This window comes from Corvus kubaryi, unplaced genomic scaffold (genome assembly GCF_017639235.1).
Source record: "Corvus kubaryi isolate FWS band 111438036 unplaced genomic scaffold, C.kubaryi_AGA036_p1.0 37391, whole genome shotgun sequence".
NCBI lineage: Eukaryota > Metazoa > Chordata > Aves > Passeriformes > Corvidae > Corvus > Corvus kubaryi.
The window spans coordinates 6380449-6406559 of NW_024581130.1; the positions used below are offsets into that span (position 1 = coordinate 6380449).

A 26111-nucleotide genomic window follows, 5' to 3' on the forward strand; every position below is an offset into this window, starting at 1 on the left:
AGTTAATATATTGCATATATCCAATACAAGGTGATTTCTTTTTTTACAAGTTATTTTGTAAAAATCCAATAAAAGGCTTTTTATTCCACAATGAGTTTGTCCTCTCTAGGGTTAGTGTTACACATCTGTCTCTTACTAGGCTTTCTTTGTGAGCGCTGATAAATATTCCTCTGAGCTATAAAGTACCATAATATTTACTGTAGTTGCTTGTGGGCCTTTGACTCAACATTCAGTAAAGACTTGTTCAAGTTTGCATTCCCCTGTCTGGAACCTCGTGCCCAAGTACTGCTCTGTGGCACTGAAAAAGAGAAATCCTAATGTGAACACAGGGATAAAACGTTACTGGCTGACTGTAGTGTGGTTGAACACCAAGGCTTGTGTCCTTTCTGAAGGAGGTATGCACTTGATCCTTGTAGTAACTGCTAAAATTGGGCATAATTCTATTATGAGTTCTTTTCTCTGGGTCTTTGAGGAACAGGAATTAAGGCATTGCTTTTCAGTGCCTCTAGGACTGCTGAAGGAGGGCTGGCGTCAGCATCAATCCCGTGGTTTGTTACAAGTTACCTTTTCAGTCCTGCCCCTCTAACCTGTGTAAAAATCTTTAGGTAGCAGAGTGGAAAGTGCTGCAGGTTTGCAGGCTTGTTACGTGTTAGCAATTATAGTCAGCATGTTATATCAGCCTGTAACAAAATTGTATCGCCTACAGAGATAAAAAAGACAAGGGAACCACTCAATCCTTAACTTTTTTTACCCTTTTTAACAATTTAAATAGCAACTGGGTCTGAGTCCATTCAGGAACAGTGACCTAGTGGTGCACACACCTAACAATGGCTCTATCCAGAGTCTTCTTCCACAAGTGCCCAGAAAGCAATGCCCAGGAGAACAACAAGAACAACAATTCAAGGATGAATGTAGATGATGCTTCCTCCCCTAATACTCTTCCAATCTCTGTTTTAAACATAAAGCACTTCCAGATCCATATGCAAGTTCTACACCACACCAGCTTAGAGTGGCTTTCTCATCTGAGAACTCGTCCATGCAAAAAAACTTCTGGCACCCACATGTTTTAGTGGAGAAGTTCCACAGATTTTTTTCTCCAAGCACGTTAAGAACCACCTTTTTTTTTTTTTTTCAGTTCAAGCTTCTTTCCATCTTCCCATATTTATTCCTAGCTCTTCTATTAGGCAAGAAGGTGAACAGCCTACCTCCATCAGCCTTTTAGTACAGTTCATAGCTGAGCACACTCTGTAGCATTCAATGCACACACATTAATCTAGCAGAGAGTAACTTCAAGTTATTTGCCTTACCTTTGATCAGCAGCCTGGCCTTGGCTTGGTCTGTTGTGTCCCTCAAATGAGGGCACAGCACATCACAGTTCTTCAGAGACAGCTGAACCTCAGATTTATACACTGTGGTAATGCCTTGTTTTGCCCTCTAGTGTGTGGCTTTAACACCCTGCCTAAAGGTACCATGGGAAAAGAAGAGCAAGAAAAAATCCCCCACAAATATCTCAAAGAAAAACAGTGCAGCACAGCTTGGCTAAACGGCCAACTAAACTCCTGCAGGTTTGTAAAGCTACCCCTCGGAAATCCTCCTTTATACCCAGGTTGGTTTTCCCCCCAGCCAAGAGTAATTGATGGTAATTAAGTTGTTCCTAGAGAAAAAAAAAAAGTGAATTGTCACTTTCTGTAAGTAATGGCTGCAGCTGCAGCACTTGAAATTGATTTCACCCAGCTTTTCTTCTTTAAACAATTCTGCTCTAATTTGTTTTTATTTCTGTGGCAACAGCTAGGTGTGTTTAAATGGTGGCTGCTTCTCCCCTTGGCCTTTTGTCATTCCTTTACAAGACAATTGTGTTATGTGCCACCTTTTGTGTTATTTTACTCTGTTGCTGCAATTAGCTTTCACTTGTGAGACTTTTTGAGGGGCAAGAAACCACCACATTACAATGAGGCTGCTCTGGAATAAACTGTTACAGCATTCTAAAATGCTCTTCAGCATGCCACACAGCTAAAAACAGTAAAGTGTTACTAAAACAGAACTACAAACCACTACCTGGAGTACCAAATGTATAGGAATACTTTATTGGATGGGGAGGTTGGGAAGTACAGGCTGACAGCATCTCTTGGAAACCTTTTATAATTAAGAAAATAATTTAGAATATAAATAAAGTTTATATATATCAGATAGTAACTTCAACATACATAACATTTCACTACATCACATGAAAGGTACACAAATGCATGCCACCACCTTTGCTGAGTGCTAATCCTCTCAGCTGAACTTACTTCCATCCTGTGTGAAGTTCATGATCTGCTGATAACCTGTGGTGGATAAACTCTACACCCTGGTCTCTGCTGTAGTGGGTGAGCTGTGCTAGTGATAAGAGCAGCCTGAAGAGAGCACATAGCCACAGTTTCTCCCCTTTGAGTTATTAAACTGAGGCTTTCTTCTCAATTAAGGGCTTAGAGTGGTTCATTCATCCATAAAAAAATATTTTTTTAGAATTGCAGGAGCCTGATTTCCACAGCTGAATATGCTTACGGTCACTGTAGTAAGTATCAGAGATAATTTAATGTACACTAGAGAGTGAACACTTAACTTGTACATGCTGCTTCTAAGTGGTCTTGAACATTAAACTCCTTTGGCTTTCTGTGGGCCTATTATATAGACATTTTCTAAATCATCAGGTTTGTTTTATGGAAAAATAAAATGTATCTGGCCAGTACGACTTGCGTGTACTCACTTAATTTCAGTCCTGGGAAAACAATCAAAATACTTATACAGTAATGGGCTAATTCCCATAACAATGAGCAGGGCTGATGAGATGGCTGGATAATCTATCCCTGGTGACTACTACAGTCATTAATTCAGTTTTCTTAGAGCCTGCCTGATAGGTGGAGCTCTGACACTGGTATTTTTTTCCCTCAATTCTCTCTCTAGGCTAGAGGATGACAAATAAGGGATTATTTTCAATTAGTGGGGTGTAATATAGAGTGGGAATGTGCAGTGCAATAAATTCTTCTCTTGGATGCTTTTTAGCTTAACACACCATCTCTGGTGTAAGTATGTACACACATGGTTTTAATCAGAAGAAAGTACAACGCAGAGAAAGCCCAATGTAATAAAACCCCTGATAATTATTTTTCTTCCCCTCAGGCCACAAAGCCTTAAGGTCAGGTAAATCTGTATTCCTGTTTTTATAGCTAAGCCTATCCAAACCAAACTTTGAGGCACATAACAACTTAGCAAGGATTACCTTTGATAACAAGCATTAACAAAGCCTCTTCTACTTGACAATCATTCAAGGCAGTCAAATGTTGGGCTGAGACAGAGCACCCAGCAGGAGCAGCGTGACACCTCTGTCCTGGTGAGCTCACACTGCCTCAGTTAATGACAGCAAAATCCTTCCCGTGCTACAGCTGCTGACACTGAGCTTTGCAACCTCTCTCCATGTACAACACACATACATTTAGTCATTAACTTGTACCACAGAGGCAAGAAAGGCACAGCGCAGGGAAGCTGCAGCTACCTGTGAAATTCGGGAAGCGTTTCTAGTTGAACAATGTGTGATAGATTCCTTGCAAAGACCTCAAAATCTTTAAACAGACACTCTAGGATTTAGTTTCCAACCTTACACACTAAACGTGGGTCTTCCACAAGCATAGTACTTAAAATACTTACAAAAAGCAAAACCAACATCCATATCTGTACATGGAAAAGCTTTACCGGCACTCGTGGTGCTCCTTGATAATAGAACTAAAGGTGTTCTGGTGTAAACTGGTCTTCACTCTTTTTTCCCTTTGTCTTCTGTTGCAAAACCAAACTCTCACAACTTCTTTCTCAAGATTGAGCCCCTCAGCCATCCTCACGATTTCCTGAGAAGAAGGCTTACTTTGTTCTCCAAAGTGCCTCTCCAGGGCTTCTTTGGCAGCGATACTGGAGAAAGGGAATAAAATTTCACCTTTAAAAAACTTTTCTGCACATTCAGGCTTCCACCACTAGGTTTAAGAGAAAGATCAAGTAACAGCACTGAAAGCAGTGACTTGGTTTGTTTCATCTTTTTCTACGTAAAGGAAACCCAAAGCACTAAAAGTATTCTGTAGTTCTCTGCTGACACGAGCAGTGTGACATTGTACAGAATTTCAGCATGGGGTGATTAAAAGGCAAAAATAGCATCAAGTTCGGTGCAATTTCAGTGTTAATTATGAGATATTTAATGCCTCTTGATATTATCTAGGAGATACAGCTACTAACTAGTCATGAGTGGGTCACAGTAATCGGAGCAAGCCTGACCACCCTTCTACCCCAGCAAATGCACATCAGTGGAGTTACCTGGTTGTATCAAATCATTTGGGTTTACAAAGAGGAAGAGCTCCATCACTTAGTTATAGAGACAGCACTAGAGTATTCCTAGAAATCACAGGGATTATGGCCAGCTGTTTTAGCCATCATCATATTTTCCAAATGTCTGCCCTAATCTGTTCCTCAGAGTCAGCAGCGACCAAAGTTGAGTAGTTCACCAAACAGAATAGTTTAATACTGTTATTTTTCTTATTTTCAGATAGAATTTGCTTCCAGTTTCTGTTACATACTCTCAAAAAACACATCTGCGACATGCTCGTGTGCCACCGGGAGGCATCGTCTCAGCAGTAGCTGTAAATTTCTTTGGACACAAGAGGGCACTTCATGCTTTATTCTGGAAGTTAGGCTCAGGTATTTCCACTACAGGAATGCACACGGTATCGAGTTCTAGTTACTTCATCTGTTGGTCTTTAATTTACAGGTCAATTTTGCAATATTTACTAATATTTAACAAAACTGCCTAATTAATAGCATGGTGTTCTGCACATACAGAACTATAGAAACATTGCTGCTTTTGACTAACAACTTCTTAGGTTTTGAGCAAAGTATGAAATAAAATACTTTCCACAAATTCAAATTTAGTAGTTTTTACTATGGTCTAACTTAATTTAGTTCATGAGATTTTTCTTATACCATTAATTTGTCTTCAAATATTCATTAAGAGTGGTTAAGAGTAAGGCTAGAGTTCAGATAAAAATCTCCCTGATTCATTTCAGGTCTTTAAACTGAGGTGCTGTATACCTTCAAAGGAATAATTAGTATTTTCTTACTACACAGGATTTTGTCCTGAACTTCTCAATTATCCGTGCTCTTGCAACCTGCCCTGCTTGTTATTCCCCCTGCAGCGGGGTTAGATGTAAAAATGCATAATGTAAGGTCTGATTTTATCAATAGGTGTTAAAAACCAAAGCCCACACTGCTGGAGGAACAGTCTCCAGTGGGTTCCTCTGGCCAGGGGCACAGAGATGCTCTCAGCTCCCAGCTCTTGTGGAGGCCATGCTCCATGGAATGGGGAAGGTCTCGGCACTGCCACTCGAGTCCTCACTGGCCTGTAGAGAAGCTGGAAGGAGAAAGTGTCCTCTCAAGAGTAAAGCTTCATCTCTTGTGAGGTGCTGAAATGAGCTGTGAAACATTTTCCATCCCCAACTCACTCCTAACCGAGAAGCATCCCTTCAGAGGAATCTTTAATTTCAGAGAGATGCCTTTGAAGTTCTCTTCCAGCCCAAACCATCTATGATCCTGTGACTCAAAGAAACAAGTCTCAAGTTGAGTGTGAGCAGGGAAGGTACAGGTTGTGGCTGTGGGACAAGAGAGCAGCCTACATCTCCATGAGGTGGCACTGCACAGCGGGGATGACCCATGTTCCAGGAACAGACTGCAAGGCGCAGGGCCCAACAGCTCCAGGGTCCTCTCCAGACACAAATTCCCTTCCTGGAGAAGAAAACTACAGCTCCTTACAGGCCCCTGAGTGAATACAACTTTACCAAAGGATACAGGAATCTGGGATATCTAAAGGAGAAGGAACTCCACACTCTCATTTTGACTTTCTGGTAATTTTTTTTATAATATGTTTTGCCAGCCTACTTAATTTCCATATGGAGTTGAGGCTAGAGAGGTGGTAGATGATGGCCACCAGAGTTGTGAGAAACAAAGGAAGATGTTTCTAGAACAACTCTGGTTTTTTCCCTTTAGTTCATTAAAGTGTTTCTTTGGAATGTCAAAGAATTCAGTGACAGGGATGCAACAGGACATACAAAAGCTTTCCCTCAAACTAACTGGACCTCAGTTCTCTGGCAAATTTATATGGCTTTTTTAATCTGTATGTTTATTTATTACACCAAAATAATGCAATTTATTTTGGTGTAATGTAGAATCTCCCAAAATGGAAATAAGGGTGCTCTGATAACTTACTCACTACAGATATAATAAAATTTTGACAGAATTAGAAATATATGTTCATATCAAAGTGTGTTGTTGAAAAAAAATAGTATCTTTGGAATGAATTTGGGGTCTGGAGGGTTATGCTGTTATTTTTCAGTAGAATGTTTCCAAATATTGAAACTTTTAGAAGCCTGAGATGTAGACATTCATTAATAGAAAATAGCACTTCAATTTTGACAGATGGAAAAGAAGTATCTTAGCCAAAATCGTTTCTAACCTATAATAACCTAAATATTTATTACCTTATGGTGGTTCTGCGCTTCCTCTTCCGCTCATTCACTCCAACCTTTTCATTGTACAAAGCTGTATTAAAAAAAAACCCAAACAAACAATAAAAAAACCCAAATAAACAACAAAACCTGGCAGTTACATTCCACAGGGACTGGAAAACAAGCACAATTATTGCCAGAAAAATAGTCACTGTCTTTGAGGGAAGGAGAAAGCACAACAGAAAATGCTGCTGAATCAAACGAGCATCACACACAAGATCTATCCATTCTTAGGATGGTAGGTCATTGTTTTACCTCCAACTATAAATGGTTATAGGCAAAAACAGTCAGAAGCAAGAGTCCTTTGCTAGTAAAAAAATCTCTGTCTGCTGCTAAGTAGGCTGTCCTGCGGATCCTACTCTGTCTACAGGATTGGAACTGGCTTGCTGGGATGGGACCGGAAGAAATTTCTTCCAGCAGACCAACTGATGTTTCTGCTGCTGTGAACATTCCATATATTTTAGATTTCCTCTCCTTGCTCATTCAAAAAAAGGATAACTGTACTTCAATACAAGCATGTCTCAGCATTTAAAGCTGGTAAAACCAAACCTTTACTCTGTGGAAGACACATACTAGCCCTAAAACATTTATATAGGATTCTGCCTGAAGTGTAAATCAATACTTAGCCGATTTTAATCCTCTACCTCCCACTTGTTCTGCTTCCTCCAGCCACTTGGACAGGATGGATTTCAGTTTGCACGCGTTCTTGAAGCTCAGCTGCAAGTTCTCAAACCGGCAAATCGTTGTCTGGCTGAACTCAGAGCCGTGCACAGCAGCCAGCGCTTCTCCAACGTTGGTTTGTGTATAACCTGGCAAAAACAAACAGGAAACAGCAACTTTGAAGCTTTCTAGGAAGGGTTACTTTCCTTGAGATGCTCAGCCCAGATATGGACAGTGTGTGCTGCAGTGCCTTCAGGCTGAGCTTCCTGCAGAGGTCTCTGTGGCCAGCTGAGCTCACCTCAGAGCCGTGTTCAGTCTCCTGGTGGTTTTTGTGGAGTGTTACACTGATTGAGTGGCATTTCATGCTTCAAGATTAGGGATTTGAGAAGGATCCAGACACCACATGTCTTTCTGTAGATGGTGCAACAGCAATGAGCTCATCCCTAGAGGCACTGCTGGTCTCCTGTTATTTGTTGCAACAACTGAGCTGAAGTCACCAGAGAAATGCTGCAGTTTCCATGCAGACTCTGACTTTGCATCAGCAGCTCCCTGTTCAGTGCTCTGAATGGGGATCTGTCACGGCTGGGTGTTGGGGAAGATGAAACAGGAAAGCCTTATAAATATGATTGCCTGACAAAAGATTTTGGGAATATGAAAACTACAGGCAACATCGAAATGAAAGCCACTTTTGAAATACCAAATCTTAGTTACTGAACAACTGGAAAACAATGGTATGGCCGACTGAAGGTAATCCCCTCTTGATGGAACAATACCCTCTGCTTGCAGGCAGGTCCAAGGGTCAGAGCAGACCCTACTAGCTCAGCAGAAGGGGTCCAAAGAGTAGTTTTTAGAAGTTAAGATGTAACACTCTATGGTAATGTAAGAACTCTTATAGGCTGTATGTAAATGCTACAGGATTTGTATCTTGTATTAGATTGGTTAGTGACAATTAGAATATTCAGTACAGAAGATGACTTATTGTATTGTAACCAGGACTTCACCATTCCATCCTATTCTCATCACTTCTTCTTCACTCTCATTCCTCTCGCTCTCTCTCTCTCTTACCCGCTTACTCTCTTGCTCTCTTGGGCCTGCTCAGAGCTGCCAGCTGCAGCTCTAAGCAGTGCCCCTATACCCACGCCCTTTGCAATAAACCGCATGTTCCAAGATCTGACTTCAGAGATCTCTCGTCACCGTCTGTCCTCGCCGTCTTGTCTACGCCCGGTCCAGACTGAACCCCCCAAAGCTCCTACAGCTGGGGGGCTGGATCCTCATCCTCTTCTTCTGCTTTGGTGCCAGGACAAGGCAGCATCTCTTTAGATGCTGAATGTCCCATAAGGCACCTTTTAACCTCCTTTTTGATCGCACTAACCCTGTGTTTCTCAGTCTCAGACCCACAACTCTGCTCTCCCGTTTAAAGCTCAAACTCGGATTATTTTTCCTGTGCATATTGCATTTCTCCCATTCTACAGGATCCATGTTGTTTGCTTGCAACAAAGGAAGTTTTGCTCCCTCAAAAATTCAGGATGAAGATGCAGCGATTTACTATGTGCAGCCTGGCAAATGCTTTCCATCGGTGTGGCTGACATCTAATACAGGATATACAGGAAAAAATAGTTTGCAAATATTTTTTAAACCCTAATTTATTTCAGTTTAGACTGCAAATGGAACACACTGGCTTTCTAGCTGTTGGGATAGCACACACATACCCCAAATAATCTTACCATTTTTTTAGATCTATAAAAGAAAAGGATTCCCTATAATTCTGATCCAATGTTATATGTGACAATGTCAAGAAAGGCATGGCTCAGCCTGCCTTTGTCCTCAGCAGTTATGTCACAGCAACAAAGATACCAATTGCTGCCCAACTGTGACTTGGCACAAAAAAATAAACCAGAAAGATAAGTTTCCTACTAGTGTGAAGGATTTCCCATGGATGTCACCCATTGTGTAGTGAAATGGCAGCACACCATCAGAGGAATCACTCCATGGGGAAGAGGATGGGTAGGAGAGGTTAGAGCCTGTCCTGCCCTAAGTTGCAGATAATTTGGAGCTGTGCAAAATGTTGCACCTGACACTGAATGTAATTTATCAAACAGCAATCATTTTCTCTACATTTAAGACAAATAGTTTAAGGGCAGGAAATTTTGAAGTCCCTTTCTCCAAACTAAAAGCTGAAGTTCATTAATTCCATGCAAGTCTTCTAGGAATGGAGGAAGTTTTGCAGGACAAGGCACGATTAGAGTTATAACCAGACAATGGCAGAGGCCAAACCATAAAACACTCAGAAATAATTGGGCTTCTACTGGAATCTTGCAGCCTTTTGATCATAAAGCACATACCCAACTTAATTCTCCGCAGCTTAAACTCATTGGCAAATTTCTCCAGCTCCCTGATTTCAGGGGAGTCCATGTCCACGGGCTCTTCCACAGACTTGCTCTTCCTGCGGAACTCCTGCTTGAAGTCCGTGGCAGCAGGATCGTCCGCGAGGAGGGACTGGGGCATGGGGGTGAAGCCGTGGCCCAGGGCACAGGAGCTGGCACTCAGCGCGTGCTCCGGGAATTTGTAGAGGCAAGGGGTCAGACCACCTGAGCAACACCAAGAGAAAGCTCATTGCAGTGATTCTCTACTGCTACACGCTAAAAACCTCCCTTCACCACCTCATAATCCATATTTATTCCATAACATACGTGAGAGAATCCAAGAGTTAGAATTTCCTAGGATATATTTTCTCTTTCTTGTCCCAGCACATCAACAGCCCCTTTCACCAGCCACAGCCATCCTATTACTTAGCCAATTCTGAAGCACTTAAATAAGAGGCAAATGGCCTAAATTTACAGAAAGAAAAATCCAAGCTCTAAGCTGGAAATAAGTGGCACAACAAGATTGATGGATCTGTGTCATTTTGAGTCATTTAAAATTTGCCAGTCTCTGTTTTCTGGTACAAAGAATATTCCCATGTAAATGCCATTTGATGCTCAGACAAGGTACTATCTCAGCTTAGCTGTAGCATAAAATTTCTTTGAGGAAAGTACACAAGTAAGAGCTTAAAGAGAAAAAAAAAAAACAGAACTCATTCAGAATGATTCCACTGATTTAAAAAGAAATTGCTCAAGGACAAAACAGAACTATCTTTCACTACCTTTTGTTCACAAATGTCAGACTTAACAAGGAGATTCAGTTAAGACTGAAGGTTGGTTTTCCCCTAAATGTTGTACATAGAGCTAAAAAGTCTCTAACCTAAAGGATGGGGAATTACTGGAGAAATATTAACATTCCTCAGTGCACCTGGAGTAAAATCAGTAAAAAAATCAGCCAGTAAAATCCAGGTTCTTAGGCCATCCTTCCCAATTTTCTAAACTACACAAAGCTTTGTAAAAGAACTCAGAACTTCATTAACCTCCCACTGACTCCTCCATTTATTAGGGTTAGGTTTTTCTTCACTGCCCTGATTACTCCCATCAGTGTTGGAGGTTCTAACCCCAAAGGATTATTTTATGTACTTCACACAGGATAACCACCAAAAAAAAACCACTTCTCAGAGAACAATGAAAAATACTTTAGAAGAGGGGGACTTGCTTTGCAAGGTGCTGACACCATTTACCACGTTGGGGTGGGGCATGCTGCATGTCTGTAAGATGCGAGTCTGGGAGAGACTTGCTGAGAGCATCTCTGGAGTTGCAGGCTTGATGCCTAAAAAAAAAAGGTAAGAAAAGAAGATGAAAAGAAGAAAAGAAAGGAGAAGAGTAAAAATGTATTTATTTTTTAATTAAAGAAAATTAATTTCTGAGCAATACAATTTGTTTAATACTTATTAACTTTCCCCAGGGATCTGGACAATGCCAGGAATGTTTGCAAAAGACACAGGAATGCATGATGAAATAGGAGCATTTGAAAATTTGCACACCATGAAGGAAGTCTACACTCTGTTCCTATACAGATATATTAGTCTATGCTGATTTACTCCAGTATTTCCTTAATTCTTAAATGAAATAAAATTCTGAGTTTGACTCTGTATTATTTCCAAGTCCCAGTTATTTCCTGGGAGTTACGTTAATTTGGTTCACGTCATTATCCACTGACTGCTACTTATACTTGCACAGCATAAAAGTTCCTCACTCTTACTGAGCCTGGGACATGGAACAATGAGCAGGATGCTAGCATGCATTCATGAGTGTAAAAATCCATGATCTGCCTGCTGAAATCAGCTATCCCTGAGGTGAGCAAAAAGGCAGGACTTTCCCAGCCTTGTAGGGAGACCTAAGGTACAGAGTGATTTCACAAGAGATTGAGAGGTTTGGGGAAACTCTGGGCACTGACCCCTAATTTCCTAACCCTTTTTCTAAAGCCTTAATCCAAATCCCGTCTCCTTTAAACAATTGTCTTGGATCGGTCGCTCTAAAGGAAAACTGGCTAAAATCCACACACTAACATCTCACCCACTTGAGGGTTGGCCTCTTACCTGCCATCACCCCATAGGTGGAAGGTTGATTCCCATAGTGACAGGAGGGCACGGAGTAGTGAAGGCCTGGCCAAGGGTGTCCCAGCATTGTCATGGCAAAGCCAGCGCACGAACGTGCACGAGTTGGGAGCAAAGAGAAAACAGATGGGACTCATAAGAATTCAAGATTCAAGACACAGCCTTTAAGTTTGAGGCAGGCAGTGCCTTCTGTGCAGTTGTAGCTTCTTCTGTGAGCATTTAACACAGGGCCACAACCATCAGGTTAAGAGGCACCTGTCAGGGAGAACTGCCACTAGGAAGAGTGGGGCATCCTCTGAGGCAGGACTAGGGACTGTCATGCTGTCTCTTGGTGCATTGCTTTTAGTATAATCTATGGGCATAACCCAGTTTACACAAACTGCAGAGCAGGGAAAGCATTGCACTGCTATGGAGGAGACCTACTCCTCTCCTCACACATTCCACACGCTGATTCACTCCATCTCACACAAAAACTAATTCTTTGTTCTCAGGAAATTGCCCTCCCTGTTGTGCAAACCCCACAGTGAATTAAGGCCTGGGTTCCAAAGGCAGCAGTTTGGGACATTTGCTTTGAGGCATCCAAAAGTCACAATTTTTTAAGTCCCAAGCCACAAAAAAACATTCTGAAGTGCTTTGGAAAGGCAGTACAGGAACAAGATGTTAAAATCTAGATTCTTTTAAGAAGTCAGGCGTAAATAAACATTTTCCATCACCAGCACCAACAAACACACTGTTTGTTTATCTCTGGTGTTTTCACAGGGGTATTTCAGATCTGTGCTCAGTAATAGCCAGTGCCTGAAGAATGAGACCATTTTTTTTCTGAATGCAATATGGAGATATGGCAGTCTCTCATATGTAAGTAGGAAAAAGCATGTACTGTCTCCTCTTAACAACTGCAATAAAACAGAATATTAAAAATTAATGTTCATGAACATTCAGATATGTAAACCCACATCTTAAAGAACACATTCCTGTTGTTCAAAACAGTCTATTTAACTAGGGATTAGAATCTTTGGGTTTTACAACAGCAATCATAACAATAAAATGTCCTTTTTAGATACAGTTATAAAATCTACTTAGACAAACATGCTTACACTAATGTAGATGCAGTGAAATAAAGATTGTGTTAATAACAGCAATGCATGTAGAGCAATTAAACTTTTCTGTTGAGATCTAAATGCTTACTGGCTGCATTTTTCCACTATTTCATAATCCACATACTATAACTCTTATGCATGAAAGTATAATTTTTGACTCGCTAATAATCATTTAAAATTAAATAGTGAGGATGATGCTATTTAAATTAAATAATAGCAATTAAAGTGTTGAGGATACTACAGAACATCAGCTGAATGACACAGCATAGTACTCGAACAGAAGTATGCCACCTTTCTTGTGATGCAGGATTGTTACATCCATTTTTAAAACTTTTGACATTTGAAATAAGTCGTTATTCAAAATTCTTTCACCATTATATTGTGCACAAATTCTCCTCACATGAATTCAACAGAGCGGCATCATTTATTGCAATTCCTTAATCTACGTATGAAATTTGTAAATCCTGACTCGTTATAGTTACCACCCTCTGCCTCTACTTTCCCAGGGTTATTTTTTCACAGGATCATCTTCTGGATGTGATCCTGCAATTAAAATTTCCATTGAATGCAGTGGCATTTGTCCTTGGGTGGCAGCTACAAAATACCAAAACCTAAACCTTGCAGCAGGTGAGAGATGCTTTGGGCTGGCTGTCATCCTGTCCTTTCCATTACAAGTCAGATGCATCTAGAAAATACTGCTGCGATACAGACACATAAATTTGACCTCATACAAAATTTAAATTCTCCTATTCCCTGCCACTCTTGCTAACCCACAGCTCTATTAGGATATTTTGAGCCTCTTGCTTAATGTGTAAGATGATCCTGTTTTCTGTTACCGATGATCAGTTTTCACTGCTTACATGCTTTTTCTTTTCATTAAAATGCTTTATTACCAAGGCTTTTCAGGAGAAAGCTGGATTCTTGTTAAGACTCCAAATAAAATTCTAATGTTAATGCAATTTCAAATAAATAAACTATTTCTTTTTCAGTTCCTGAAGGCTATCGACAATTCCTGTATTCCAGAATCCCACCTCTGAAGTATAAATGCTGCAAGACAATTCTCTTTGTCTCAGATATTCAGTGATTAAGTAGTCCTAGTATTTAAATGCATCTAATTGGATTATATACACAAACATACAAAATTCGAAACTATTGACAAGATTTCTACTACCAGTTTTGAACATCCCACTTAAACCTTAGCCTCGATTCAGTTTGTGATATGCCTTGTGAAGAAACGTTTTTCCTTCTTTAAACCTCACCCAAGTGATATTTATACCTAAGCTCTTCTAAATAGATTTCCTATTTAAAGTAATTTATATTATTTAGAACTGTGGTTGCATAATAAACAACCTTTCAATTAATTTACATAACACGTCATTGAAGACTGCAGTTATACCAACAACAGCGTTTGAACCTGTTCAAAGTTGGTAGCATATTTGAGTCTCATCTTCTAACAAACTTAGAGAAAAATTACGTTATTTAGCTAAAACACAAACAGTTGTGGGTTTTCGCATTCACTTATATGCAGAGTATTGTGAAATTGCTTTTGCTTTGGCATAGTCCCAATCATACATAACACTGATACTAAACTCTTTAAATATTGAGAACTTGACGAACTCATGTATCACCCAAAAATTACAAATGAGAGCAGGAGTATTTACAAAAAGTACCTGTAGACACAACATTGGTGGCATGGTTGGAGACCTGCAGGCACTCTGCAGCGCTGTGGTGCATTATCAGAGGCAGAGAGGGAGAAGAGTCAGAATTCAAGGGCACAAAGGTGTCTGAGGAAGCAAATGCTTGGCAGCTCATACCCTCCAAGAGGCAAGAGAGCCGCCTGTCCCGTGTTCTATCAGAGCAGATCCTGCAGGATGAATGGCACTTCGAACTCTGTTCCAGGATTTTACCTGGGTATACACACAGAGGAGGGCTCTGGAGCACAGGGAGGTCATGTGCAGGTATTTATACCACCAGGAAATCCCTTTATCCATTTTAATGTTCTTTTCCCAGCAATATTGCTACCCTGCTACAGAGCCTCCTTCCTTCCCACACAAACACAATACGCGTCCAATTAATTGGGGGGGAGGGGGAAGAAGAGGGAAACCAGAGACATGATTTGACAGGTATTTTCAATTAGGTCTTTTGTGAAGGACAATGACCAGAAAAAAAAAAAAAAAAGTATCGTCTCCAAAGCCGGTGGCAACAGACAAGTAAGTTTAACACTAAGTACATTTCCACAGCCAACACCTGCCTCCAAAATCTCATCCAGGCAATTGTCTGGAAGGCAACCTGTCTGAGAGCTCAAACAGAAGTCTGCAGTAGTCAAGAACCTATAGCAAAATAATTTGCATTAACCTAACTCCCAGCAGTTGCACGGTGATCATTTGTCTTAACCTACACCAGTATAAATCAGAGGTGTGTGATATGAAGCAGCTGTATCCAGGAGGAACTTTTTGAACAGATATCTTTACATAAGCATGATGTGCTAAATGTTTATCTAAGAGGAACACTTGATAGAGTCCTTGGTGTCACTTAAAACCCATTTGGAGTTCCTCCTATTAATTTATATTACTGCAGCATCTAAAGTCTTCTCCAGAAGATCTTAAGTAAAACCAGGATCTTTACTCAAAGGAGGTGATTTTTCCAACATGAGACTGGAATTATTTTGGAGCACTAATGAGCATATAGGTTACCCTAAAAATGATGAAAATTTCTGCAGTGCACCATAGTCACATATTCTGTGTAAATGCAATAAAGGTGGGGTGTTCATTCTTCGGGGTTTTTTTGTTTGGCTTGGTTTGGGTTTTGTTACCAAAGGTGTTTGGTCACATTTTACCTAAAGATGACAAAGCTTTTTGTGTGTTTGGTATTCCAAACATGGTCAAATGTCTGAACTAGTATTTTAACACCAACTTCAGAGACATGAGATAGGAGCAATCATACTTGTTATTGCACAATTTTCCATGTGTTATTGCAGAAAACTGGTATTGCACTGAGCCACTCTGTAGAACCCTTTATATTATCTTTAAGCGTGCTTTGGGAAAGGCTGTGTCTAAGATTGTTACAAAATCTCAGAATTACTGCGTATGGCAAACAGTGCATGTGCTTTAACAGTGGTTATCTACTACTTAACACATGCTCTTTCAGATTGCAAAATATACCAAAAAAACCAAAATAATTTTTGTAATATTATGTAAGGTACTGTCATCAAATGAACTGCCATCTGCATTACTTTGGGCTTGGCTCAATGTATCCCAGTGTCTGTGGATTCATATTCAAAAATCATTTTAGTTATTTTCACCTCCTTTTCTCCCTCAGCAAGGGGCACGATAAATCTACCAGGGGCTCCCCTCAACCTACCAGAGTTTTGAAGCCATGGGAGAAAAAGAGAAACTTTACATCTCTTTGACAATTCTTTTTTTCTCAAATCCCAACAGGTGCCACTGTAAATAGCAAGTCAGTAAACAGAAAACTTACAGTTTCACTGTAAACTCATGTCTAGATGCAAAGAAGTTGTAGCCTGTCCCCAAGTACAAGATGGAGCTCACTTCCAGATTTCCATTTCTTCCCCAGGTGAGGAGCCTTACCCAGCTTTGCCCAGGTCCTCAGGCTTTCCAGACCTATGGAGTTCATTAGAAGGGGTGGGTTGTGCTTTAGTGGATGTTGCTCACCCACAGAAGCTGGGACTGATTGGGACTGGGAAAGTAAATTCAGTCAGCAATCACAAGGCACTAAGCTTTCCTTCACAGTGCAGTATAAAGCTGTTCTGTGACACCATGCCAGACATCACCTCAAATGAGTTTTTTCATGCCCTGTCTATTTACTGTTCTGTTTTACAGTGCTGAATAAAAAAATTTCTGATTTTGTGTGTCTGTGCTACATCGCCTACTTCTTCTAATAACTTCACTATTTTTCATTTTGATTATGACCACATTTCTTTAGTTGCATTCAGTTTAAAATGAAGTTTTCTGGCATAATTTTTGAGGATCCTGGAAACTTAAGACTTTTACCAATACTAGGTATTGGAAACATTTCACATTCATCTGAGCTCATTTCTAACACGAGTAGCACCTCTCATAAAGCTTCGTTACAACCCTCTGTGGATACCACGCTAAGGCTGCAGATTGCCTGACACAAAGCTACCCTGTGGTTCCATATATTGTAATTTCTTAGTCAGTTTTAAGACTCTACCTCACAGCACACAGTTCAGCTGAAGGCTTCTGGCAGGAATTTTGGGACACTGACTGAAGGAAATCATTCCTTCTCCACACTTACAAGTGCCCTCAAAAGTTCAGCGGGAGTTTTCTGCCCTGAAACCCAGGCCCCATTCTCCACTGGGATGGTAAATGTCACAGTGAAGCCCATCTGCCTCCTGCTGAATCCCCAGTTAAACTGGGGGCTATAATTCTGTAAGGAAGATGGGGGAAAATTTAGATTTTAATGACTGAGCCCTTTTTTACACTGTTCATTATGGGATAATTCTGAGCTTACCTTAATGTTTTTCCTTAAGTTGACTTCAATCCTTACTCCATGTTAGTAGACTGATTATTCTCCCCCTGAATCTTTTCTGGTTGAATCCCAAAATAATGAAGAAAGCAATCAAAAACCCATTGTGGGTTTTTAAGACAGCATTAAGCTGTCTGTTTTAGTGGCAAAAAGATCCCTTCATGCAGTTTTCTCAGCTCAGAAATAGCATCCCATAGTAAGATCTCAGGTCTGAAAATTAGACAGGCAGGGAAAGCGCCATCATTTTCCTCCATGGGAGCACAGCATTTCTCTTCCCAAGAGATGATTCCATGCTGATCAGCAACATGGATTTCCAGCCTCACCTTTGCCAAGAACCACAAAATTACAAAGAAAATCTGGCACAGCCTAAGTCTTGGCAGCATCATTCATTCATTCATTCCTTTTCCCTGGTCTCCAAGCCCTTTGGTAGATAAATTGAAAACTATGAGGCTTGTTCAAATAAAGAGCTTATGGAGATGGAAGTCTCTACAAGCCTAATCGTTATGATAGACCTGCAGCTGAAATAAATCCCACTGAAACACATCCCACTGAAACAGTCACTCACACATTTACACTTTGGAGAGGAGTGTATGTGTGTGTGCATATCTATATACATGCACACACATATATACATTTATATATACCAATAATGCATCTCAGAGAACCTGTGGTTCTTTGGGAAGTAAGCTTCATTTTTGCCTTCACTGCACATGGAGAGAGGGATCTTCAACTCTTTCTTTTTTTCCAACACTACTGCAATTCTCATCCTGTCACCCCATACACTTTTGTACAACATACTCGTGTGTCAATATTCATCTACTGCATTTCATTTTTATTCAGAATACTGAAATTCCCAGGTTTTAACTCCATAGTTTCATGGTTAGTTTTCACTGGGCTGGGTAAAAGCTATAAAACTGCTCTGAAGATCTGCATATTTCTGTACATTTACACAATTCTTCCCCTTGTTTTTCCTATCCAGAAAGTCCTTGAACTGGAATGACTAAGTCCATGTTATGAAATCCTCACAAGGCAGAGGGATGTCATAGATCTATGGTCTACTTCCTACACTTTAAGTGAAAAAGACATCTCTAAGTGCATTACAGTGTGCACAGGAGAAAAAAAACATCTTCCTTCTTAGGTAAGACACAAATTGACTCACAAACTGTCAATGTAAGCCACGGGCAGTTTCATTCACAACTGATGGGGAAGGAGGACGGATTAAAACATTTTCAAGGAAGACACTTTCCCAGGGAGCAACACAATGCAATTTGCTTTTAAAAACCTATAGAAAGCTTATTCGGTCTTGCTGCCAAAGTCTGGCTCAATGGAGTCTGAGTAAAAAACGTGTAATTGCATTAGAGCAAACAAAAGCCTTAAAGCCTGATTTAGACTGAGTGGGACTACTTGATAAAGACCAAAAAGAACATAAGATTACTTGTTTCCCTGAGCCACCTGTCCTTAACTTTAGATCACCTCTGCAGAAAAGAGCCCCCTGAACGTGCAGCACAGACATGATCTGTTATCTGCAGGGAAAGGTGGTGTTCCCACGGCTCTCAAACAACAACCTGAGCCTGGGCAGAGCTCCCCATGCAGGGAGCATCATAAAATATGGCTAAACTTATCCATAAGAGCTACAACCTGAAATAACAGATAAAATTCCACTGCTTTTCTTCATGCTTCCAGTCAGACTGGTGCTCCTCAAAATGATTCGCATTACAAATGTACTGGTGGAGACCCTGACACTCCATGAAAGTGATCCAAGCTCTTTCCAGCCTTATTCCAGTGAAAAACTGGGTAGAATCGTAACTGCAAACAGTTATGACTGGGACCATACAGGGGACCTATACCGGGAATGTGCTTAGACAAGCATGTGGAAAAAAAACCAACTTGCACTTAACATCTTTGAAGCATTTACAAAATATTAACACTAACAATGATTTCACATTTATTAAAGGCCGGGTTTAAAACTACCTGCGTTACAATTGACTCATTTTTCAGTTTGTTCAGGGCCACATAACAACCATTTCAGTAGCAAAAGTCTTTTTCGCCCTGCCACGTTTTCCTTTGGAAAATCAGAACTTTTCCACAGACAGAAAGAATTTTATATACCAAGTTACAAATTTAAATCCACACAATGCTGTTTTCTAGTAACCCAACTTTTCAGGCAGTGCTTTTATTCTTCTCCAAATGACTTCTTTCCGTTGTTCTTATGACATTTCAGAAAGGGGATCTGTAACCCGAAGAAGGTTTTATCGGGCAAACATGGGCTACTGCTGCAGTAGTCAAATCATGAATTCTTTCCCAGTTTTCCCTTTCATGTTACAAGACAAACATTGCTTTCACAAAGCTTTGGTAAATATTCCTGTACACAGAATGCAGTGTAAATGGTACTGTGCGCGTGCACTTTAACATAACCCAAAACGGAGCAAAACATGCATCCCCTGCTTCTCAGTTTATACTCTCATTAGTAGAACACTTTCTCCCCAAATTCAGTGAATCAACAAGTCATGTTTAATTAAAAACTAAGTAAAAAAAAAATTTGAAATAAAGGGAATTGACCATTTCCATGTCTGAATGCTGCAGAAATGCCCCATTAGACACACCCTGAAACAATATAAAGAAGGAAGGAAGAGAAAAATTGAGTGAGTGTAAGCACAGCAGGGCAAAAAGTACAGGAAATGAATAGGACTTAAGGGAGACAGTTTGCCAGAATAAAGCTGCTAAGCCAGATTGCTGAGATCACAAACCTGGCCCTAGAAAATGCCTTGGATCGGCCGTTTGAGTGTCTACCACATTAATACTGAAATTCATCAACATTACACATCACCTAAGAACACATCATCTATCGCTTCAGATCTGCTATGAATTTGTTCTTTTACTACTAAAGTTGGCAAGAAAAGTTTCTGTCAGAAAAGCCAGAATCTAACCAGCAGTACAAACTAGTACTGCTAGTCCCCTGCCCACAGTGCAAAAATCTACCGAACACAACTTTTTCTTAGAAACTGGGCTTACACAATCAAGCAATTCAATGGAAAAATGACAGTGAACAACCCTCCAAATCATTCTTGAAAGTATCTTTCACTTTGCATGTCCTCAAAAGCAAAATTTCTTTTCTGTTTCCTGAGAGGGCATTGAGTACCAGCCTCACCATCTTTTGAAAGGATTTCAGAAATTTCCGTGTAGAGGTCAAAAATTCTGAAATATTCAGAGTACATTTAAAGGCTCAAAGCATTATTCCTTGACTGTTTACCACATCAAGATGCCTTTGACATTACAGCCTCTGCCACCTTTGAAAAACTTACACCTTCTGCATTTTCCTGGGGGAAAGAACTGCATGATCTCGGTGTTGGTCCAGCCCTTGGTGGGTCATAGAAAATTTTCTGCTCTAGCAAGACAATTCTCATGAGCATCTCCATGCCACATATGTGACCCCATCTCCAGCTCTTAACAATTAACTTAATTAGAAGGAATACCCAAGAAAATGTCCTAGCCCAGGCACTTCCTAAAAGCTGCCAGCACCTTTCCATGATTCACAGGCAGAGGAGAGTGTGTGCCTCACGTGCCCAAGCCTCTCCAGGGAAGTGTGAGGAGCACCTAATAAGCAAGAACTGAAATAAGGTTCTGTGAGAATGATTAATACTTCTGCCCATTGTTCAATTTTATTGGAAGCTTGGGACAAGGATGTGGTAAAATTCACAGGAAATGTACTGAATAATGAGGATGCTCTTTTTCTCCCCCCTTCTTCTCCCTCTGGAATAACAATCACCCTATGATGTGCTCATCTCCTTCCCTTGTGCTCTGAGCCTCCTTGCCCCTACTCCCCACTCCTCCCTCATTATGTGCCACAGAAAAGAGAAACTAGATGATATATTCCCTATTATATTTGGATATCTGACCAGCAGAACTGATGAACACTTTTCAGCTCTAAAATTGTTCCAAAACTAAAAGCAAAATCTTTAGTTTCAACGATTTTGGCAGAAAATCAAATTAACAAATTTAAACAGAAAGCTTCAGCCTTTGATAAAAATTCATTCAGAATTTCAATAACTGTATCAAAATTCTCTCCTCGTGCTCTGGGCATCTTTCATGAGCTTTCATAAATTAATTTTTTTTTTTTACTACCTGAGGTTATTTTTGAATAAATATCCAAATATTTTGATCTGCTGCACTGTGAGAATTGTATGAGGTAAAATGTACAAACAGAATAAACTGTGGAAGAAAAACTTTCCAGACAAACTACAACTTTAGACATCCATCCTTTTGGAATTAATCCAGATTTATGATAATTTATACAATAAGATTTACAGTAGTAAAGGCACAAGATAAAAAAGAAATCTGTGGATTTTTCTAAATTCAGCTGAATCTTCTGAGATCTGGATTTTAATAGTTTTAAACAACTTTAATACTTCAGATCACAACATGTGCAGATACATTTTGCTCTTTTTTACCAAGATGGCTATAATGTTCATACTTCAGCCTGGAACTTTATTTATATTCCTCTGGGTTCAGTCTAATGAAAATGACAGCAACGACCAAGTAAAAAAAAGTAAAAAACTCAAACACAAAACAACCCCAGAAAGACTAAAATTCATTCAAAGTATTGGAGTCAGACTTTGATATCTTCACTGAGCAGTGAATTAAGCAGTAAACATTCTCACAATACATCAGAAACATTACTCAGTGAAAGTACAAGATGTGGGCTAAGTGACACTTTCTAATTTGCTAAAATGATTAGTGATGAGAACTCAGTTATTTCTGTATTTGTGGAGCTAAGTGATAGAGTAATGCCACTTTCTTTCATTATCAGTGCAAAATAAAGGTCATCAGCTGGTTACAAAGATCAAAACCTACAGGACACTATTACATGAGCTCCCAGAAAATCCTGGTCATCTATATTCATCTCTGAACTTTGCCTGCACACACTGCATGGATGAATATTACTGTCTTAGACAGACAAACAGCAGCAGCTCAACACGGTCAGCAGTTTTGTGTTTCATTACCAAACAAAACATCTTGCCAGCAAAGTGATTTCATTAGCATATTCAAACCACTGGCTGGCTCAGTCTGAAGGTCATTTAAAATTCCTTGAAATATGAGATAAAATTTTAATTCTTAAATCTCACGTAACATTTAAAATGCATTATTCTTTAGGAAAGTATCTCATAACTCTTGCTGAAAATTTAATCCTCACAACTCAATTAATCATCACCAAGCAGTGTTAAAACTGAAAAGTGCCCCTTCTCAGGAGAAGAATAATCATCATGGTAGAGGCATGATTTTTGCCCTTCAGTGTCTCCTGTCATCTAAAGATCTCATTGTTATCCCCAAAAGTATTGCTTGAACATTCTGGGTGAGGAAACCATGTGTTAAGTAGCTTGCCCAAGAAAATACGAAATCAGAGGACAGCCTGGGGATAGCAGCCAGACCTATCCATGACATTTTGATCAGAGCTTCACTTATAAAACTGTACAGCTTTTAAATATATTCCTGTGCCAGGGGGAGAAGTCTGAAATCTCTCACTAGGCTGAAATAAGAACTCTCACTAGGCTGAAATAAGAACTCAGATACTCCACTTGCACTTTCTGGAGTGTGTCCACAGGCAAAGGACCATGTGAGTCCCGTGTTCAGAATTCAGAAGCCACTGTCCAAGATCTGAGCTGATTCAGTCTCCATGCAAGTTGACAGCTGAGAGATCATTCTCTCCTTTCAAATACAAATGAGAATGGGGGTTAGGGAGAGAGGGCTTTCTGACTCTTTTAAAGGTGAGAAGTAAAATTATATCATTTGTATATGCACCTCTCTTAAAATATTGTTCAGGTAAAAGATGAAAAAAGGGCACTTCATAGAGAAAAACACAACTCAAACGATAGTGATGGAGCAATTGTTATGTACAATTTGCGTGGGTGTAGAAGAATTACTTGCTCTTTGAAAACATGCAGATGTTTTCATTTCTCCCCAAGGCAAATATTTTAATGCTTCTCCTTGGAACTGTGTCTACAGCTCTTTCACGACATCACTGCTCTGCTAAATCCCTTTGAAGAGCCCAGCCACACAGACACCATAGGAAGATGTAGGAAAAAGAGGGCTTTGAAATTTCCTTTTAAATCCCAGTGCTGCACTTGAGTCTGACCTCATACACATTTAACATAAGGCTGAAAGCGTCTCTTCATCAGCAAGTGTTCTGACCTGAAGGAGTAGATATTTAAATACAACACCATGCCATTTTCCAGGTGTTAAAACAAAAAAAAAAGCACAACTCAAATACGTACACGGAAGGGGGAAAACAGAAGAGGGGGAGCCCTTCTGTTCTTTACATAGACTCACTCCAGGGAAATGAAATCCTAAGTTTAACTCAACAGCATTTAGACCTTTGAAACCCCTCTTTCTTCTCACACAGGGAGAGCAGCAGTAGCTATGGGTAAGGAGCCTGATTCTCAGCATGGCTCAATCATGAGTGACTCCTGCTTTGTGCCATACTTGAAGCTGCCCTGCCATGGTGGTGGTGCAGGAGGAAGGCCACCACATCAGGGAGAGGCACAGTGGGGCAATTTTCAGCTGCCCCAGGGCAGCCAGGAAGCATCAGCATGACACACAGCCACCCAGGAACTCTGACATTTCATCTCTGACGTGCAGCAGCCACATAACTTACTGGGAATTCCCTTTTGGAGAGGGAGTTTTTTCCCTTCCAGAGCAGTCAAGCACTCCCCAGCTTGTTCCTCAGTGCCTGAAGCTGCCCCTTAAGGAATGGATGCTTCCAGGCAATGCCCCTTTCCTTCACCTTCCACACCATGACCATCTCGGGACCGCACAGCATCTCAGTAGCTGGGCTTTTAATAAGGTTTCTAGCAGGACATCCTTGCAAGAGATGCTTTAAGTCAGGGGACTCCCAGAGTACAGAGCACAACACACAAAACCCAGGGACTTTAAATATGATTTTTCTCTGTGCACTCCTTCCTACACGGGCAAGGATTTCACCAGAGTGAAATTCTGCTGCCTGCCTTTGCAGCCTCCCCTGGCAGGGGAAGGAAAGGGAGCACAACTGACCACCACTCCCTACCCCTTTTACACCATTTATCAGGATATTGCAGAGGATGAGAAGAAATAAAGGAGTAATTCCAAGGAAAACATAAGCCAACCCTTGCTGTAACTTAAGACTTAACACAAATAACATCCTTTGTAAGTCACTGTCAAACTCTTGTGTTTCTTTCACAAGAGTACTAATTATCCATGTGTGATGCTGAATAACAAGTCAGCAACACAGAGGATTCTGTGCAGATTACATGTTCCAGAAGGGTTATACACAGGAAAATACTGACTTTTCCTAACCGCATACCTGGACCAAGGCTGTGCAGATACGGGAATAAAAGGAACTCCTCATCCACATAACGCTGCTAAGGAAGAATTCCAAGAGAATCCCCCTCCCCATTCACCCTCAGATCAGTATGAATGAGTATTTTCAGAAACAAAGGGGAAGCAAGCATAGGGACATGATTTCTAAACAGCATCTCTGAGTTTGTTATGGTCTCAAGGTTTATGCTGATAACGGTGCCACGATCCCACCACTACGCTATGAAATGTATTTGCAGGTTTGGACTTCAACAGACCAAGTGAAGAATGATAAATAACAAACTGAAAATTAAAAAAAAAAAAGAAGAAAGCAAAATGGCCACTTTTACAAACCCTCCTGTAACACAACCCATCATAAACCACAAGAAAATCCTGAAGCCAGGAATCTATATGAAACATATTACTCTGCAAAATGTAATTCAGCTGAGTGCATCTTCACAAAACTCCTTAGATGAACAAACAGACACAGAAAATTTTCTCTTTTCTGTTTTTACCTTATTAATTCTCTGTTGTTTTCTCCTCTTTTCAGATATTGTTTTCCCCCCAATTTGGAACTGGCTATAATTCCCTTTTCCAAGCTCCCTCCAACTACTCACTTGACTCACCCACATGGTGCAAAGTCACATGCACTGGCGGACACCACATTTTTCCTGTTGTCCAGTAAAACCTACAGGTTGAACAAAAATATACAACATATTAAATAAAAGGTTGGCATGTCTGAAAGAAAGTCAGTAACAGCACAGTTTTTTCAGAGATTAGGCATAGTCTAACCTGTTTATATTTAACTAGAAGTGAATTTGGGTGGTGTATTACTGTATCGTCAAGGGAAATACGAAAGTACTGAAAAACCCAGTATATCCCCTGCCACAAAACTCTAGTAAAGGAAAAAAACACCACTATTTTCTCTGCCACTTAGCAGTTATTAGAAGCAGATCAAAGTAATACTCGCATATTCCAATTACTTTTATTTGACACTAGTTTTATAAAATATACGTGGAATTTTTCCAGAACTTCCCTTTGGATTTTCTCAGACTGACTAAATATCTACGTTTTCCACAGGAGAGAGGTTTTATTAGACTGAACAAACACCAACTTTCCAATTCCAGGCCTGTTGGAGCTGTTTAAAATATCTGGTGAACTACCTGACTGCTCCTTTGCAGAGAGCACGCAGGTGTTTGCCTCCCTCTTTGCACCCCAAACATGGGAGCAAAAGGAACATGAAATCAGATCTCCCTTCTCTATTTCAGAGAACATGGTGACTTTTAAAAATGTCTGGGGGGAAAAACACCCCAAAACATACTTGATTTTCTTAATATTCCCATGCTGATATGATTCACAGCTATTGGTATTTATTCTGCTTTACAATTTTAATGCAGACCTTCAGCCAAGCAACCTGCATGATGAATTAAGTCCTTACAATTAAGTCCAACTTCTGCCCTTTCGTGA

At 40.2% G+C, this 26111-nt stretch overlaps 1 protein-coding gene across 4 annotated transcripts in view; it reads right to left on the reverse strand.

Moving 5' to 3' along the window:
• Positions 1 to 2063: 2063 nt before the first annotated feature.
• The window catches only part of POU1F1 (POU class 1 homeobox 1), a 29326-nt gene continuing 5278 nt past the window's right edge, over positions 2064 to 26111 (reverse strand). The window contains exons 2-8 of one of the 4 annotated variants that reach the window (XM_042037911.1): positions 25271 to 25332; positions 11698 to 11763; positions 10815 to 10928; positions 9578 to 9823; positions 7220 to 7384; positions 6549 to 6609; positions 2064 to 3939 (exon numbers count right to left, since the gene is read on the reverse strand). In XM_042037911.1, the coding sequence (XP_041893845.1) occupies positions 3726 to 3939; positions 6549 to 6609; positions 7220 to 7384; positions 9578 to 9823; positions 10815 to 10928; positions 11698 to 11763; positions 25271 to 25332 (928 nt within the window). In that variant the 3' untranslated portion in view covers positions 2064 to 3725. Of the gene's footprint in view, positions 3940 to 6548; positions 6610 to 7219; positions 7385 to 9577; positions 9824 to 10814; positions 10929 to 11697; positions 11764 to 14482; positions 15928 to 25261; positions 25333 to 26111 lie in introns of those variants that run through there. The other 3 variants (XM_042037910.1, XM_042037912.1, XM_042037913.1) reach the window with 3 other exon arrangements.